The sequence below is a fragment of the Triturus cristatus genome, chromosome 3_1 (genome assembly GCF_964204655.1).
Source record: "Triturus cristatus chromosome 3_1, aTriCri1.1, whole genome shotgun sequence".
Taxonomy (NCBI): Eukaryota; Metazoa; Chordata; class Amphibia; order Caudata; family Salamandridae; genus Triturus; species Triturus cristatus.
In genome coordinates this window covers 457,921,364-457,938,491 of record NC_140583.1, presented here as the reverse complement: position 1 = coordinate 457,938,491, position 17,128 = coordinate 457,921,364, and the positions used below count along the sequence as shown (strand labels likewise).

At 43.2% G+C, this 17,128-nt stretch overlaps 1 protein-coding gene across 2 annotated transcripts in view; it reads left to right on the top strand.

Moving 5' to 3' along the window:
* FSD2 (fibronectin type III and SPRY domain containing 2) overlaps nt 1-15,043 on the top strand; it is a 674,971-nt gene extending 659,928 nt beyond the window's left edge. The window contains exons 13-14 of one of the 2 annotated variants that reach the window (XR_014978815.1): nt 11,439-12,114; nt 13,122-15,043. Coding sequence is in view for 1 of the 2 variants with exons in the window: in XM_085644270.1 (XP_085500396.1) it covers nt 11,439-11,691 (253 nt within the window). In the remaining variant the exon portion in view is untranslated. Of the gene's footprint in view, nt 1-11,438 lie in introns of both variants that reach the window. The other variant, XM_085644270.1, reaches the window with a different exon arrangement.
* The last annotated feature ends 2,085 nt before the right edge of the window (nt 15,044-17,128 follow it).

Here is a 17,128-nt window from a genome sequence, read left to right as displayed (position 1 = left end):
TCCCTTCCTTGTGGATCACCACGATTGTAGCCAGACGCTGGTCAAGCGGTAGGGAGCCCAGCGAGTGGGCCGCGAGGAACATTGCGCGGAGGTGAGGCGCCAATGTATCCGGTCGCAGCTTATACAGCTCGATAGGGATACCGTTCGGGCCCATGGCCTTGCCAGAAGCGACCGAGCGTATGGCGAGGGCGATTTCGTCGGAGGTGGGAGCGGCATCCAGCAACACCCTGTCCTCCCCGGACAGGGAAGGCAGCGCAATATCCCTGAGCAGGGTACGGGAATCCTCTTCCGAGCAAGAAGAGACCGGGGAATACACCTCGCGGAAATACTCCGCGAAACAGGAGACAATTTCTTCTGGCTCAGTTACACACACACCATTCGATTTCTCAATCAGCGGGACCACACGATTCGCTCTCTCCTTTTTATCCAACCACGCTATCAGTTTACCAGCCTTATCACCCACATCATACAGTCGCCCCTGTTGCTCTCTACTAAGGCCCCTGGCCGCCTCCGTAACGAGGGCCCTATAAGCCGCCTGTTTGAGCTGGAGGACATGTAGTGCAGCATCCGTCACCCCATCTTCTAGATTACCCTCCAGCTCAGCTATTTCAGCCTCCACCCGGGTCACCTCCTCCCGCTCGCGCCTCCGGGCGTGGGAAATAAGGGATAGGGCCTCCCCTCTAAGTACTGTTTTGAAGGCCTCCCACAGGGGGATAGCTGAAGGCACTGACCCCACATTCTCCTCAAAATAGCGCTGGAGGGAATTAATCAAGTCAGCGCGAATGGTGGGGTCGCGCAGGTACCAGGAATTGATTGGGACTACCCTGCTCTCAGCCCTCGGAAAGACATCAAAATGCAACAATAGCGGGGAGTGGTCCGAGATACCCCGTGCCAAATGGCGCACCTCCCCCACCCTCCCGACATGGGCCGCCGGGACAAGGACATAGTTAAGCCATGAGAGACTACCATGGGCCCCCGAGTGGAAGGTGTATTGCAGCTGCGTGGGATGTTTTAAGCGCCAGCAGTCCACCAATCCCAGTGTATCCAAGAGGCCGGATAGCCACGCCTGTGCCCGGGGGAGGTCCCTAGGGGGGTGACGATCCACAATCCCAGAAACCACCGCGTTGAAATCCCCCCCACCACCAGAAGCCCCCCCGGAAGGCCAAGGAGGAGGCGCCCCAGATCTGCAAAGGTGGTCGACTGCAACCCCGGTGGGACGTACACTGACACAAAGACAACCACTTTGCCCTCCATTCTACCCACCAAGACAGTGTAACGTCCCCTGTCATCGTGGAGCACCTCATCAATTTCTAACGGGAGCGAGTTCTTTACCATGATACCCACACCCCTCGAGCCTGACGTGAAGCCCGAGTGGGCCACGAGGCGGTAGCCACGCCGATTCATGGCGCAGAAGGAATTGCCAATAAGGTGTGTCTCCTGCAGGAAGACCACATCAGGCGAGAGTCGCTTCAGATACTGTAGGACCACACCTCGTTTGATCCTGTCCCCCAGTCCATTGACGTTCCAAGACAACAAAATTAACTCCCTACCCCCCATCATACACAGAAACCATCCTTCGTCCCCCCGAGAGCACAGTAGAACCAACACAAAAAAAGGTTGCCTTATGAAAATAACGAACAACACCCCATCCCTGCCCACCCACCCCAACCAAACTCCCCCCTCCCTGCACCCCTGCATGAGCCCAGACAGCCCCCCCTTCAATTTCATATTTAACTTACCTATACATCCCTAGTATATGGTACAAAATTTACCCAAGACCAGTAAGTTAAATTTCACTAGTAGACTGCAGCACCCATTGTGTCACCACTAAAATGGCAATGCAAAACTTGGCTGCATGCCTGTCAACTGTAAACTGGCTGTGCAGGTTTAAACTACAAATTCGACCTGTCAAAATAATTCCTTTTGACATGCATAAACCCGTCTTTTAAATATTAATAAGCCACCCCTAAGTAGGCCCACAAGGGTAAAAAATTTAAGTTAAACGTGTCCTTACACTGACAATATACTAAAAGCTATTTTCACTCCTGCAGGGTTAGCTGTTCTATAGTAAAGCATTTGGATACATTATTATAGTTAATAATGTTATCTTCCCCTAGAAACCAGATTAAAAGTTAAGTCTTAGAATTTATTGAAGAATTTATTACAAATACAATTCATTGGTAAGGTCAGATTTGTAACAAATAATTCAATAAAAGGCCAAAGAACTTAACTATCTTTAAGCGAGTCTGCCCTGTCACAGGCAGATGTAGTTGACACCTGGGCCTGATCCTTTTATTGTCCTTCCTGCCAGACTGGCACCAAAACCAGTGGGAGAGAAGCTACCCCCAGAATCAGTTTTGAGTGTGAACCGGTGGGGGGGTTGCTCATTTCCCTAACCACACCTCTAGGGTGGGCACTGGAGCGCTACACGGGGTAGGAAAGGTTCTGCCATCTGGAATTTAGTTAGAGAGGGGTACTCTTGAATTGGTTTACTTCAGACACACAGGAACTACTGCAAACGTAGTTAAACATTTACCCTTAGGAACGTATTTCTTGTTGGTTAAGGATGGGACAGGCATAAATGTGGCGCTCCTGGGCACCCTCTTAAGAACACTGATGGACCTGTGGAAGATAAAGCAAGGACTGCAGCTTCTTTTGAGTCCTGTGAGGAGATCCCTAAGGGCGGGACCTGCTCCCACTTGTACCCAGGACCCAGAAGTAGACTCCATAGGTCAGTTGGTTCACAAAAACTGCAAGAAGATCACTTATCTGAAAGAGTCCAGCTGACCAGTTTCATGTGGCCCTGCCCTGGACTCTGCTGGTGGCATCTTTTGTAGTGAGTCCTGACCCCCAAGAGTTGTTTCTGAGGTCCTGGAATCCTTGGGCTGGTGTTCGATTGTGCTCCTCCAGCCCAAACTGCAAAATCTGGAACTTATAAGCTTCTTTCTAACTTTCTCCCTCGATAACTGACATAGACAGAGATCGATGTCGAAGCAGCAGCCGCCAATGCCAAATCACCAGTTGATCTCAGCTTGCTGGTTTGCCTCGCTGAAGGAAATATAACGTCCAGAACAGTTTTAAGTCCAAACATGGAGGACTTCGACAGGGCTGGTGTTGAGCAGCATTCTACCGACGTCAAGAGATCTTCCTGGACACGGACTTTACTCACTTGGAGCTTTCCCGCCTCCATCTACGACTGCACCAGGATGGCACTATTTGGCAACCCGTCATCATCAAGCCTCGCTTTTGATCTGGCTTGCCCCAGCGACTCATCGACAACAGATTTTTCTCCATAAAAGTGTGAATGAAAATCTTTGACCATGACTAACCTAGTCCTGGTCTACAACCCACGCTCCATTATTGTCAGCCTTAATACTTACCTTTTTCCCAATCTAGAGCAAACAAATGTCTGCGATTGGCGCTTTGTGCTTTTTAGTGCTATTTTTATTTTAAAAAATTGGAAATTTACATTTTGATTCCCCTTATTGGATTTTTGTTGTTTTGATGCCATTTTGTTCATTAAAATTCTCTATTTTTATAAATTGGAGTGAGATTTTATTGTGTTGTGTTTTCGACTTTTTTAACTGTTTTGGTACTTCTAAATGTTTTACACCTTTTCTTAAATTAAGCGGGTTAGCTATGTGCAATGGCTATCAAGAGTTGAGCTCAGGTTTAAATTACATAAACTTTTACTGACCCTAACAAGAATAGTGCCATCACTACATTTGGTGGGCATCCACCCAACCCAAATAATAATCCACTTTCTTACAGTCATTAAATGAAGGGTAAAAAAACATACAATCAATTTCATACGAAAGCAGGCCTAAAAAGCTGGGACCTCCATATTCTACTATGAAATATATCCTAAAATATATAAATATTAAAAACACATACACAGATGCTGAATCATATATAAAACTCATTGACTGCTCTACAGAGCAATTCTTATGTCCATTTTGCATTGTTCATAACTGCTATATATTTGGGCAGAGGAAGTCAACGTTTTTTAATCGTGAAGCAGAAATTTAAATATAATGCAAATAATATCAAGTTGCAAAATTAAATTCCAATTTCCAATATTAATCACCGGTTAAGCTGTAGAATGCTGATATGGCATTCTTTTGAAGAACTTGCCTATCTTATGTACACTTAGCAAAATATTGGTGCACACATTTTTTTCAGTGCTACAAGTACAGAATGCTCAGGGTCTTGGGTGAGTCCATCATGCGATAGTGTATTAGAGTCTAATGGTAAGGTGGAACCTTGTCCGAAGTTTTAATGGCTACCCACTTTTTATGTGTAGCTCAGTTGTAGGTGAGTTTGAAGACCTCAATTATAAACAGTTTTCTAAATTGCATGTAATTTGGTTCAACTCTGAGGTGCACGCACAAAGGTGCATTGGGTTATGCGGTGTGTGGTCTTAGAGTATATATTCCTTGGTGATATGTAATGGGGTATAGTGTATTATGAATGTGGTACTTTCACCCAGTGAGCTTTCTGAACTATACAGAGGAACCCCAACGTTAACCAGTGCTTAATTTGTAAAATATGAAGTGCAGGTGCTCAAATGTTTGTTGGAGGCCACACCTACTTTTCTTCGGCTCCACCCCTTTCCTCCACTGGCTCCACCCACTCGATTTGATTTGTTATTTATAAAGCGCGGTGAATCAGCCCCCGGGGGGGTATCTCAGCGCTCAGATACGGCAGTGGAGATATAAGAGGTACTCAGGCTGGGAACAAGACGGTTTTGAGAGCCTTCCTAAATTTCCAGTAGTCGGGGCATTGTCTTAGGGCCAGCGGAAGCTGGTTCCAAATACGGGGGGCCTGATAGGAAAAGCATTTCCCTCCTGTGCGTGCTTTCTTAATCTTAGGGATTTGAAGGAGTGACTGGGAGCTAGAGCGGAGGGATCGGATGGGGGTATAGGAGTGAACTTTCTCTGCTAGATAAGGAGGGATTTTTCTCCAAATAGCTTTGTGGGTGAGGCAACAGATCTTAAATTTTATGCGGAGACGTATAGGGAGACAGTGTAGTTGATGGAGGAGGGGACGAGAAGCAGATCTGTTTGGGGCGTTTAAGATCAAACGTGCAGCTATGTTCTGTATTACCTGCAGGCGGTCCAATAAAGACTCGTTGGCTGCTATTAGGAGAGCATTGCAATAATCTAATTTACTCATCACTAGAGTCTGAGTGAGAGTCTTTCTAATGGAATCAGGGAGATAGGGAAGTGCTTTCCTCAGTAGACTTAGGATGTGGAAGCATGAGCTTACAGTGTATGACACGTGTTTTTTCAAGGTGAGGGCCTGTTCGAGAAACACCCCGAGGTTTTTTACTGAAGAACTCTATTGGCTCCACCCACATCCTGAACTGGCCCTGCTAAAAGTCAGATGTAATACCCGATCGATCGGAATTTCAGCAAGGGATGATCACGCATTTTCATCACCCACAGTTAGAAGTTCTAATTTCCTGTCTGTGCCATCTAAAGCAGCGAGACAGGATTATGGCACTGGCCCAGGATGCCGGCGTGACGTGTCGCGTCTGTGAACTTATGATGTGGTGGAAACACCATTCTGAAAAGGAAACCTGATCAGTAGACTGACTGATCTAGTCAGATAATACATTTCTTCCCATCCCAAGGCTTTCTGTTCAGTTATTCAATTGTTCATAGGCACAGGCCAGAGGCAGCAGATTGCATTAATGTGCTTCAGCAGTGATAGGCAATTTAGGATTTGCATTTCTACAGATCGGACAGAGCCAGAGGGAGATTTATTTTTGTAGCAGTTGGTTGGTGAAAATGTCTTTTAATGCACTTTTTAATTGTTGCAAATTGTGCTGCACAATTGCCATTAATGCCTCAAATTGATGTAATTTGGCCCCACTATTTAGCCTCTGCTTGCTTAGGTCTCGTGACACCTGAACTGCGGTCTGTGGGCGTGAAGTGAGCATGTACTGGAGTATGGCCTGCAGCTGGTCAATAGAGGCTATGAGCTCCACTGCAAAGACAGAGATGTAGCCACAGAGTGCATTCTCCTGGCTGCCTGTAAGTACTGTGTCTGTGTTGTAAAATCATAGATATTCCATCCATGCTGAGTCGCATGCTTGCAAACCTTTGTTGCAAGAAGTGCTTTTAGAACGGACTGCCGGTGCGTGCGTCGTCGTGTGTGCGAAAGGTTTCAACTTTAAAGCCTGAGCCACTGCCAGTGACCCTGATGATTCAAACTGGAGTATGCAGTACTGGGAATATGGCCAGTCAGGAGGGCTGGGCCTGGGTATTATAGGATTCTGCCAGGCTGGCCAGCGGGTGAGTGAGCCCAAACTCCTCTTTAATAAAATAATTTTGGAGCGCATGCCATGCGCTCAATTCCAGTCAAAATGTGTCAGTGACGCCTCAGAAATTCGGACGGAGGGTTATTTTACAGTCCGACAGTAGACCATCATCAGTTCATGATTTTTTAGTAACTGTCTTGCATACATAATTGTACCCCTGGTCTGATGGAAGGAAGAGGGAGTCGGTGTGGGCGTCGTACATGCACAAGAACTGGTTTCAACTTTAAAAAAGCCTGAGCCAGTGAGCCTGATGAATGAATCTCAATCTGGATTGAATATATATGCAGAATGCAGTACTGTACAGTACTAGGAATATGGAGAGGAGGGCTGGTATTACAGGATGCCGATGTTTCCAGGCCAGCCCGCCAAGCATTTGGGCGAGTGACTGAGTGAGCCCAAAGTACTCCTCTTTAATAAAAATTCTTTTGGAGTGCATGCCAAGATTCCAATCAAGATTTGTCAGTGAGTGACGGCTCCAAAATTCGGACGGAGTGACAGTGTTATTTTACAGTCCGACAGTAGACCATTAACAGTTAGTTCACGATTTAGTACCTGCCTTCTTGACTTGCTTGCATACATAATTGTACCCGGCCTGGCATGATGGAAGGAAGAGGGAATCGGTGCGTGCGTCGTGCGTGTACAAGAACTGGTTTCAACTTTAAAAAGCGAAGCCTGAGCCAGTTTATTTTATTGTTTTAATTTTAATGCAGATTTATATAGCGCAATCTCGACCCGAAGGAATTGGAGCACTTTGCGCTATACATGAGCACCGGTTACGTTGCAGGACACATTCAGGCACAGGGAGAAGATTAAGTGATTTGCTGATGGGAGGAAGAGCGAATGTATGCCGCCTCTTGCCTATATTTTAGGCAAGGCTCGGGGTTACTCGGAGCATGCATGCCCAAATTAATTACCCGGTGGTGGTAGTGCGGTACCCAGCCATTTGTTGAATGACAGTGAGACATGAGACCAGCACTTCCTGAGACGGGGTGGCCACACTGAGAAAGTGAAGCCAAACTATGTTTAATTAATTTGTGCGCGGGTGCGCGCCATGTTTGGGCAAGTCAAGTCAGAGTCTCAGAGAGCCAGGGGCTGGCCTGGGCGGGCAGGGCCTGCCTTGCCTTTTAAACTTACTTCCAGTACTGCGGCGCCGGAAGGCCCTAGGCTATCCGCGGTGCCCATCGAGATGACCTTAGGCCGGCGGGTGTGCTGTGCGGCAGCTACTACTTGCAATTAGTTAATCTGAATTAATGATCATCACGCACAGACAGACCCGGCTCCAGGAATTTTTATTTGGGTGGGCCAAGGGTGCATTTGGGTGGGCCACACTGGCTCGATTTGTTGCCTATATGTCTAGCCAGGCCTGCTTCAGGGCCCTCCTTTATCTCCCCTTAGTCTTACAAGGCCTAGTAAAACGCACTCTTTTCCAAATCTCTTTCTAAATATTATCACTCTCAAAAAGTGTTTTTTCCATGTAATGTTCCTTTGATGGGAAGAGGAGGTTTCTGAGGTGGGAGTATCAGGCTCCCTCTGTGCGAGCCTTCAGGGTGAATCCCTCTTCCCGTACTATGCAACGCACTCCCATACAGGCTTGATTAACACTACTCCTCTCCAGTGCACCTTATCTCCCAGCTGACCTTGGGCCCCAGCCCCATATCGGGCTCCACTTTCATTTTTCCCGGTAAAACCATTAGTAAAAGCACCTTCAAACTTAAAACATTGAATATAGCAATCACACTGTTTTCCAGAGAAATGGCTATATATTGTTGTGAAAAAGTGTTGGATCAATTTGAAAGTGAAGGCATCAAATATTGAAATATTTCCTTTCACTGTATTTTAATTGTTGTAATTTGAAGTACCCTTTTTTGAACTAGAAATATAAATTCACTTTTTATATATACACCCTCTTGTTTCTCCTCCTTTTGGTTTATTGAATTTATTGTATTCAGGTTAATATGTGATGATTCACTCACACCTTATTCAATCCTGATTCTGACAAACTAAGCTGATTTAAGTATTGAAAAAGTGATAATTAATAAATTTGTAGGTATATAACTGCCCTACCTTTAATTAAGAATCGAAATTATACAAATTATTTACTAAACAAATCCCTTGAAGGCACCTTTCTACCTGTTTACCCTTCAAAAGTGCCCCTCATCGCTCCATAGCCCCTCCTACTACCCCCTCTTCGGGTTCCCTCACTGCCAGCCCCCAACAGTGCCCCTCATCTTTACGTAGCCCCTCTCCCATATGCATTTTATTTCTTGTATAGCGCTACTCATACCAGTGTAGTGTGTATCAGTACTTTAGACCACGCACACATTATATAGAGACAATGAATCATACAAGTATGTAAATCAGTCTACAGGGAATGTCACATAAGCCAATGAGGATTACAAGGTGTAGGAATGACATGTCATCCATACTGGTGGGCAGTATATTTTAAGAGGGTTTGGTCTGGGGATACACAACCTTAGGATTTAAAGAGTATTCCATGGGGGTCAGCTTTACTGACAAAAATGTATATCTGCCCAAACATACTCATTTTAGCAACATTAGAATAATGAAAGACTGGGGAAGTTCTAACTATATCACAAAACAAAAACAGTGAAGTTCTAACTATACCATTCATACCATTCATGTTTGTATGCAGCTCTTTGATAACAGTTCATTGGTCACTGTCCTATGTTAGGATTGTAACTTCTGAACTGCAAGGGATGATCACGCAAGGATCTCTATGACAAAGGCAGTAACCCACTGAGCTATCCACATAAAATACAGTTAATCTGCATTTAAAAACTACTAACAGACAAATGATTGCTCTCCAGCAGGATCATTAATCACCAGAGTTATCTGGGCATTTTATATTGTCTTATTTTCCTGCATCGGCCATGATAATGATAAAAACTGTTTATTTGAAGCACACACGAAGTATGTGTCCTGCTGGGCCTGCGTAGATTTTAAAAATAAAAACAAATTGTGACACATTCTCTTACCTACTCCATTAGTCAAACTTTGTGTCACAGCCTGATGTGATAAGCAGCTGCAGGAGTCAGGAAAGGTGAATAGGAAAAAACAAACGTATTTTCTCCTGCGCTGCATAGAAAAAGAAATATCCACGCAGCAGGACAGTAGGCAAAGGTTACCCTTGTCAAAGAAAGGATTTGTCCCTTTCGCCATGTGGAGATGAAGGGGTGAAAAAATAAACAAAGCCTTGTTAACATGTCAATGGTCTTTTAAAGACCTGTGAAGTACTCGGGTGCCGCCACGATATTCTCAAACTGTCTGTGTGTGTGTGCACCCGGGAGCCTGTCTTGGCCCCGGCTGACACACATGAACCGGGGGGGGTGGCGGTAGGGTTTGAAGCACTTTGAGCCCAATGGCGTTGCGAGCCAACCTTCAAGCCTCACTGCGAGGGCCAAGGCTCCTGTTTGGGTCGGCCAGGCTCATGTTTGGGTGGGCCTGGCCCACCCGCTAGAACCAGGCCTGCACACAGAACTGATAATCGAATCTTGTGCCGGAGGCAAGCTGCCTACCACCACCACGGTGATCCGACGACCGGACGGACAGTCCGTGCCACCATGCTCCGAGTCCGAAAAAATAAAACAGCGTTGGTTTTGGCATGGCATGGCATGTAAGACATCACATCGCTAGTTGGCTACTACTCTAAGTACTAAGTGATTAACTTCTTACCTTTACTCGTGGTGGGCCGTCAGGGACACACACTGGCTGCACTAGTCCCACACTGTGACTGCCTTCAGTCTTTATTAACTTATTAGGCGACCTGTACGCTACGCTAGTACCAGACAATTCTGGCTGACTGATGCCTGCCTAGGCTCAGGCTCAGGCTGCCGCTGTCCTGCCCCTTCCCTCAGGCTCAACCACGTCGTCGTCGGGCAGGGTGGCGTGGGGGCTAAACGAACGAGGATGATTTGTGCTGAGCTGCGCTGCTACGGTGGTTATGCGGGGCCCTGGGGCGTGGCAACGTAAAAAATATCTGCGCACGCTGCCTGCAGCATAGCCCACCCCACCTATTCCGAACCAAAATCTAGCCCAAAAATCTTGAATCTCCTTTGACTTGGGGGCTCGCTCGCAGCTCAGGGCAGGCTAAGGCTAAGTCACAGTGACTGAGAAGAGTCACAGCCGCAAGTTGCATTGTTAAGCACTGGTCCGTGACTCACTCGGGAGAGCGGAGACCTAGACGTGAAAAACAAGCTGCGGCTGCACCGTACAGTACAGGGTAAATTAAATATATATATCGAACATCGTGCAATAAGTGACGTGCCCAGCAGATGCGTGTAGACCCGGCCCTAATAATTAAGTGCCGGTGCTAAGCACCGGAAAGCACCGGCACAAATTAAGCACTGACGTTAACACTTCTTCCACCAGGAACCAATGCGGGACTTTTAGCAATGATGCTATGTTGTAACACTTGAAAAGGTTCAAGCGTATTACGGCTACCCTAATTTGTAGTCTTTCAAGCCTGTCAGTGAGATATTTAGGGAGCCCAATGTAGATAGCAGTGCAATAGTTGAGGCGTGCGATCACAAATTCTCTTGAAATGTCCAAGTGGTGTTGGTTTAGAGGAGTGGGAGAATTCTCCATAAAATGGACTGTAAGTTGACCTCTTTAGTGATAGTGTTGACCTAGAAAATGAACAAAACATCACAATCCAAGATGATTCCCTGGTATTTACCCTTTGGTAAGGTAAATTAGGATGTTCCATGGCCACAGGCTCAGGGTAAGACGTTGGGTTCAGTCACTCCACAAACCCGCATTCATACACGTACTCCTTTATCTAGTGGAATACATGATCACATGTGCTATTTCCCAGCGAAAGTTTATTTGGGTATTTTTGGCGTACATTTGGAAAGTCACTCGGTGGTGTTCCAGGTGACAGGCAAGAGAGATGAATAGATATAAGTAATGATAATAAAGAAACCTCAACCCTACATTAATTGAGCATGGGGAAATCCTTTAGCCCAACAGAAGACATTCTGGTATTCAAAGAGTAGCAAAACGCCAACAATGAATTGCGAGATAAGCCAAAAAATATTTCAAAAGCTGTTTAGATCTGCTGTTGGATATAATAAACTATTTATTTGATTAACAGGCACAAATACGAATTTCTACACTGCGGCACCACCCCAGATGTCCGGATCACAATACCACCACATAGAATTGGAATTCTTCTGGACTACGACAATTGGAAATTATCCTTTTTCAACATGGAGCCATTTCAACATCTCCACACCTTCGACAGCCATTTCCAGCACTTAGTGCTTCCGTGTTTTGCTTTGGAAAAGCCTGGAGTTCTTAGAATCCGTAATGGTATTGAAATTCCCAAGGGTGTCCTTCAATCATAAGAAAAAGCCCATTTGCTCAGAGAGGGGAAATGAAAATAAAACTGCATAACGTTTCAACTTTGCAAGAAATGTATTTATATTTTTACCAACCAAAAGATATTAACATGTGCTTTGTTTTTGTATCTTATGGCTTTTAAAGAGCTTGGAAATGTAGAAAATTCCCACAGTGGAAAATATAATTCCCAGGCAATGTGAGATTATCAAATCAACAGTATAGTACAGGAAATGAGTTAAACAACAAATAATAAAAAATCACAAGTTTAATTAAGAAAACATATACAGTGACATATTGTTAAAAATACATGATCTAATATCACCAAAAAGTCTATTTAATATACAACAATGGCAGAAATAGAATCTTCTAATGACATCAATGGATCTATTAAAATACAAAGGTGGCAGAAATGGGTTTCTTCGACGCGCGTTTCGGCACGTGAGTGCCTTCGTCAGGAGTAGCCACAACACACCTAAGATTTAATTAAAACAGTATTTAAGAACTCATTCCTGTAACATAGGACAGTAAATCTCATTACATTTGAATCTCGAAAAGATGTGTTGCTGTCTGCTAAAGTTTAATAGATTTACAGATTAAAATTTCAGAGTCTAACATTTGCGTGATATCTGTACATATAATCAAACACTTTAGAACACATGCATAGAAAAGAAAAAAAAGGGAAATTAGATAGAAACGTGCAGAGATAGACCAGATTCCCTATATTGCTCATTATTTATTCCACTAAATCACCAGTGTATTTATGGAGAGAGCCTATTCATGGAAGTGAGACACATGATGCTTACTTGTCTCTTATTTTATATGTAGACGTAATCCTCTGATTAAAATCTTAAGGGTACCGTAAAAAGGATCTTGTTCTATGGAGTATAACCATGATAACATTGTTAGCTTAGTAGGATGCTCTAGATAATATTAACTTTATGATATTTAAATATGTGAAACATGATGCTTACTTATCTCTTATTATGTATAGACGTGATCTTCTGGGCAAGAACCTTAGGATACAGTAAGTAAATATCGTACTATGGAATATAAACATGGTATAGTGATTAATTCAATAAGATGTTCTGTTATGTATTATCTTTATAACATATAAATGCTCCATATTAATATAATGTGACCTACTTAAGTAAAGCCGGATGGACTTTTTGCCAAGGAACTGAAGGAAGGAACTTCTCTTTCAGATTTGTTTTTGTTAAGTTAAAATCTGTATATGAAAATTTAAAAAAGATGAAAGAAAATATTGACTTATTGTGTATATTTTGACGAGCACTGTATATGAGTATTAAAGTGTCTCTAATATATTAAAGTTACTAATGAGGTAAATAACAGGTCAAGATTGTTATTAGCAAAATATACATTTGCTCTCCTGTCTATGAACTAATGAGAGGAACCATTGTGGCTACTTCTGACGAAGGCACTCACGTGCCGAAATGCGCGTCGAAGAAACCCATTTCTGCCACCTTTGTATTTTAATAGATCCATTGATGTCATTAGAAGATTCTATTTCTGCCATTGTTGTATATTAAATAGACTTTTTGGTGACATTAGATCATGTATTTTTAACAATATGTCACTGTATATGTTTTCTTAATTAAACTTGTGATTTTTTATTATTTGTTGTTTAACTCATTTCCTGTACTATACTGTTGATTTGATAATCTCACATTGCCTGGGAACTATATTTTCCACTGTGTTAGTGCCCTGTCCCAGGAATTATATTATTCAACAGGGGGTCCTTGATACCCACATGCAATGTAGAAAATTCCTACACTCTTCAGGGGTATTAATAGTCCGAGCCCTACCTAGAATGAAAGGTCATTAATAGAGTGCAACTAACAACCAAGAAGCTTTTTATAGGTTTCGTCTTTGTTGCAGATGCTGTTCAGCAAAGTTTGAAGTTGTTAAAATGTTATAATGTTGTTTAATTGTGTAAATTATTTTAAATGTTGAAAAAAGAAGACCGTATCTGTAGGTGTTTTCATTTTTGAAAAATGCTCAATAAAATGCTTTTTCGTTTAAATACTTTCCTATTATCTAGTAAACATATAGATGTCTAAATAAAAATTAGACTTTAAAAATGTAAGTAATGCAGTAAACAACAAGGCGTTACTTCGCTATTCTAATTATTTTGTAAACTTAAAATGCTGTTGTTAGTATGTGACATCTGACTAGGTCAGATGGTGGAGACAGAAAACAGGTAGATGAGACAAAGAAAGATATATAAAAAATAGGTATAGACAGTCAGATAGGCGAGAAAGATTGAGAGGCGCAGGGAGAGGAATATAAATAAAGACAGAAACATACAGGAAGACAAGGAGAGAGAGATAGTTGGTACAGTTAGAGACATGTAGATAGAGGGACTTAGAGAGGCGTATAGCTAAAGTGTGAAAAATATAAAAAACTAAGGTAAAGAGTCATACAGAGATAGGGACAGATAGGGACATACAAAGTCAGATAGAAATAGAGAAGTGGCGACAGTCTAAGGGACATAGAAATAAACACAGATACGAGATAGAGATAAATATAGAAATAGACACAGAGACAGGAAAATAGTCACTGATAGAGGCAGAGAATAAAGACATATAGATAAACACCTATAGATAAACACAGATAGATAGGCATAGACGAAGATAGAGCCAGTGATGGATAGAAAAAAGCAAAGCAAAATAGAGACAAATAGGCAGAGACTGACAGATAGGTAGAGACAAACAAAGGCAGTCAGAGGCAGATAGAGACATGAGGAGAGAGAGGTATATAGACACAGATAGAGCTCAAGATGCACACTATAGCACAAGATAGTGACAGACAGTTAGCTATTGAGACACACAGAGCCAGATATAGAAAGATCCTGTTAGAGGTTGAAAGACATAGAGACAGGCAGAGATCCCCAGACAGTGACAGATGGTTTGAGACAGTCAGAGAGACACACATAGAGACAGAGATAGACACAGACAGGGTCACAGAAATTAAAATATAAGATGGCAACAAAGAGATAGCAACAGATAAAGGTAGGAAGTTAGTGATTGAGACGGGTTGAAACTGAGAGAGATAGAGACAGATAGGGGCGCAGAGACAGATATAAATACAGACTTAGACAGATAGAGACAATACAGAAGGAGGAATCAAAACATCCAGTAACACAAAAGTGAGGAGAGGCGAGGTGTACCCTGACTGCAAGTTAGACATGCAACAAACCTGCCAGAAGCCTACATGAATGTTTTTATTCGTTTTGAGTTGCCACCACCCTTTTCCCTAAAGTGGGCATATACAAGAAAGACACTGCTTCTTTGTGAAGCAATATATGAACAATGTAGAAATAAAAAAACAAGAAAGATATATACATTGCGAAGACTCCTTTCATTTCTAGCACTAACTAATAAACACATTAGCACCGAAGGCTTCCCATTTTACCAGGGCTCATATTTAAATGTTTGTCGTCACATACCTGAACTTCATTTATATTTTCCAGCCCACTGCATGTCTGAGGACAAGGATAGATTGTGTCTATGAGGCTGTATTATGTATCTGGTAACATCATTGGTACACTAACTGCTCTACAACTTGTGCTCTACACCTTCTGGAACCGCTCTACACCTTCCGGAACATCTCTACACCTCCTGGAACCGCTCTACACCTTCCGGAACCGCTCTACACCTTCCGGAACCGCTCTACACCTTCTGGAACCCGAAACTCCTATCTCCCAAAGAGAGATCCAAGGTTCATTTTATATAATTTCTTGACATTATTTTAAGAAAAATACCTTTGTGATAAATGATGCATATGAACTAATCAATAATTTCCAATGAATAAATAACATTTGAGGCCGTATGTTGAATGAGTAATTGCACAATACTAGGACTCTTGGTAAGCATGTAGAGCAAAACACAATACCCCAATGGAATGATAGTAAGCATTCTAGTAAATATGTAAATATATGTATTCAGGGCCGGACTGGCCGTAGCGGGCACCGGGCAATCCCGCGGTGCGCCGCACCGCTGGGGGCCGGTTTTGGGCCCCTGGGGGCCGTTTTTGTTACAGGGACGTTTTTGCAGCATAGCTGCAAAATCGGCCCTGTAACAAAATTGTCCGAAAACCGGCCCTTGCAAAGTGCTCGGCGGCACCCCCAACCCCCCGTTGGGGGAGGGGGGGGCAGCCGAGCACTTTGCCAGGGCCGGTTTTGGTTCCCAGTCCGGCCCTGTATGTATTCACATCAAAACGTTTTATATTTCAGTATATGTTCGTGCACAATGAGAAAGCAGTCTTAGGGCTGATTAAAAAATGCAGCAAGGTGCAAAATCAGGAGCACAAGCTGGAAGCAAAGCTTGGCTATATTGGTACCAGCGGCAGCTGGAGACACTTGTGTTTTTTAAACTGAGTTCTGTAAAATAGACAAGCATAGAACCTCTAAATCAAAATTGCCAACAGTTGATTCAGTTGTATGAGTGAAGATGAAAAACAAACCTTGGAGTTCATCAGGCAAAGCTGGAGAGACAACAGGAGGTGCAGTTATCGATGAAGTCATCAAAGGTGACAGAAAATCGTAGTTAATGACAGTGTCACGAGGGCATCATATTAGCTGCAAATGAGCAAATCATCGATGACACAATAGAAGCCAACAAGCCAGAGACCAGCGAATAAGGAGACGTTGAAGGCATATCATGAGTTAGTGGGGCATAAGGTAGCGGCAACAGTGTTTCATAAGCAGAAGACGTGATGATGGGAATTTGCGAAGCACCACAGAACAAATGGTGGATCAATTCTCACTGATTGTTCGAATGGAATGAATGATTAGAACTATCGTGTCAAAATGCAGCATTGAAATAAAGGTCTTAGCGCAGGTAAAAGTCTGAGATAGCTCAAAGTTCATTGCACATCCAGCCTGGAAAGCAACTCTAATCCCAAGTAGAAAGCAATAGCATGATGCCAGCTCTGCTCAGATTGGTACCAGCATCAGTTTCATTATATTAGTATCATGATTACCATGACCACTGAACAAGATTGTAGCTGGTGAGTAGGAAAATGAAGGCAGTCAACAATCCTGCACCTAGCATTTTAAAGAAATTAACAGTAGCTACTGAATTGACAGCATTATAGACAGAACCAAGCAGACCAGTAAAATGAGTCTGAAACTCAGTTTTCAAGAGAAGCGGTATCTTCATCTCAGAATGTCTTCTCTGAAAGTCTTTCTGTGTTAGAACAACAAAAAACATATTCGTTTTATCAAGACACGTAGGAATTAAATTAGCTTTTAGCCAAAAAGGAACACCACAACCTTTGCTGGAGGAGGATATAATACCACACCACTGCATTTTACAGACCTTTGCACAATATAGAAATAAACATAGCTGGACCCAACCCACAACACGAAATATTAGCACTGAAAACATGCCTACCTTTATTGAAAAGATCATATGAGTCGAA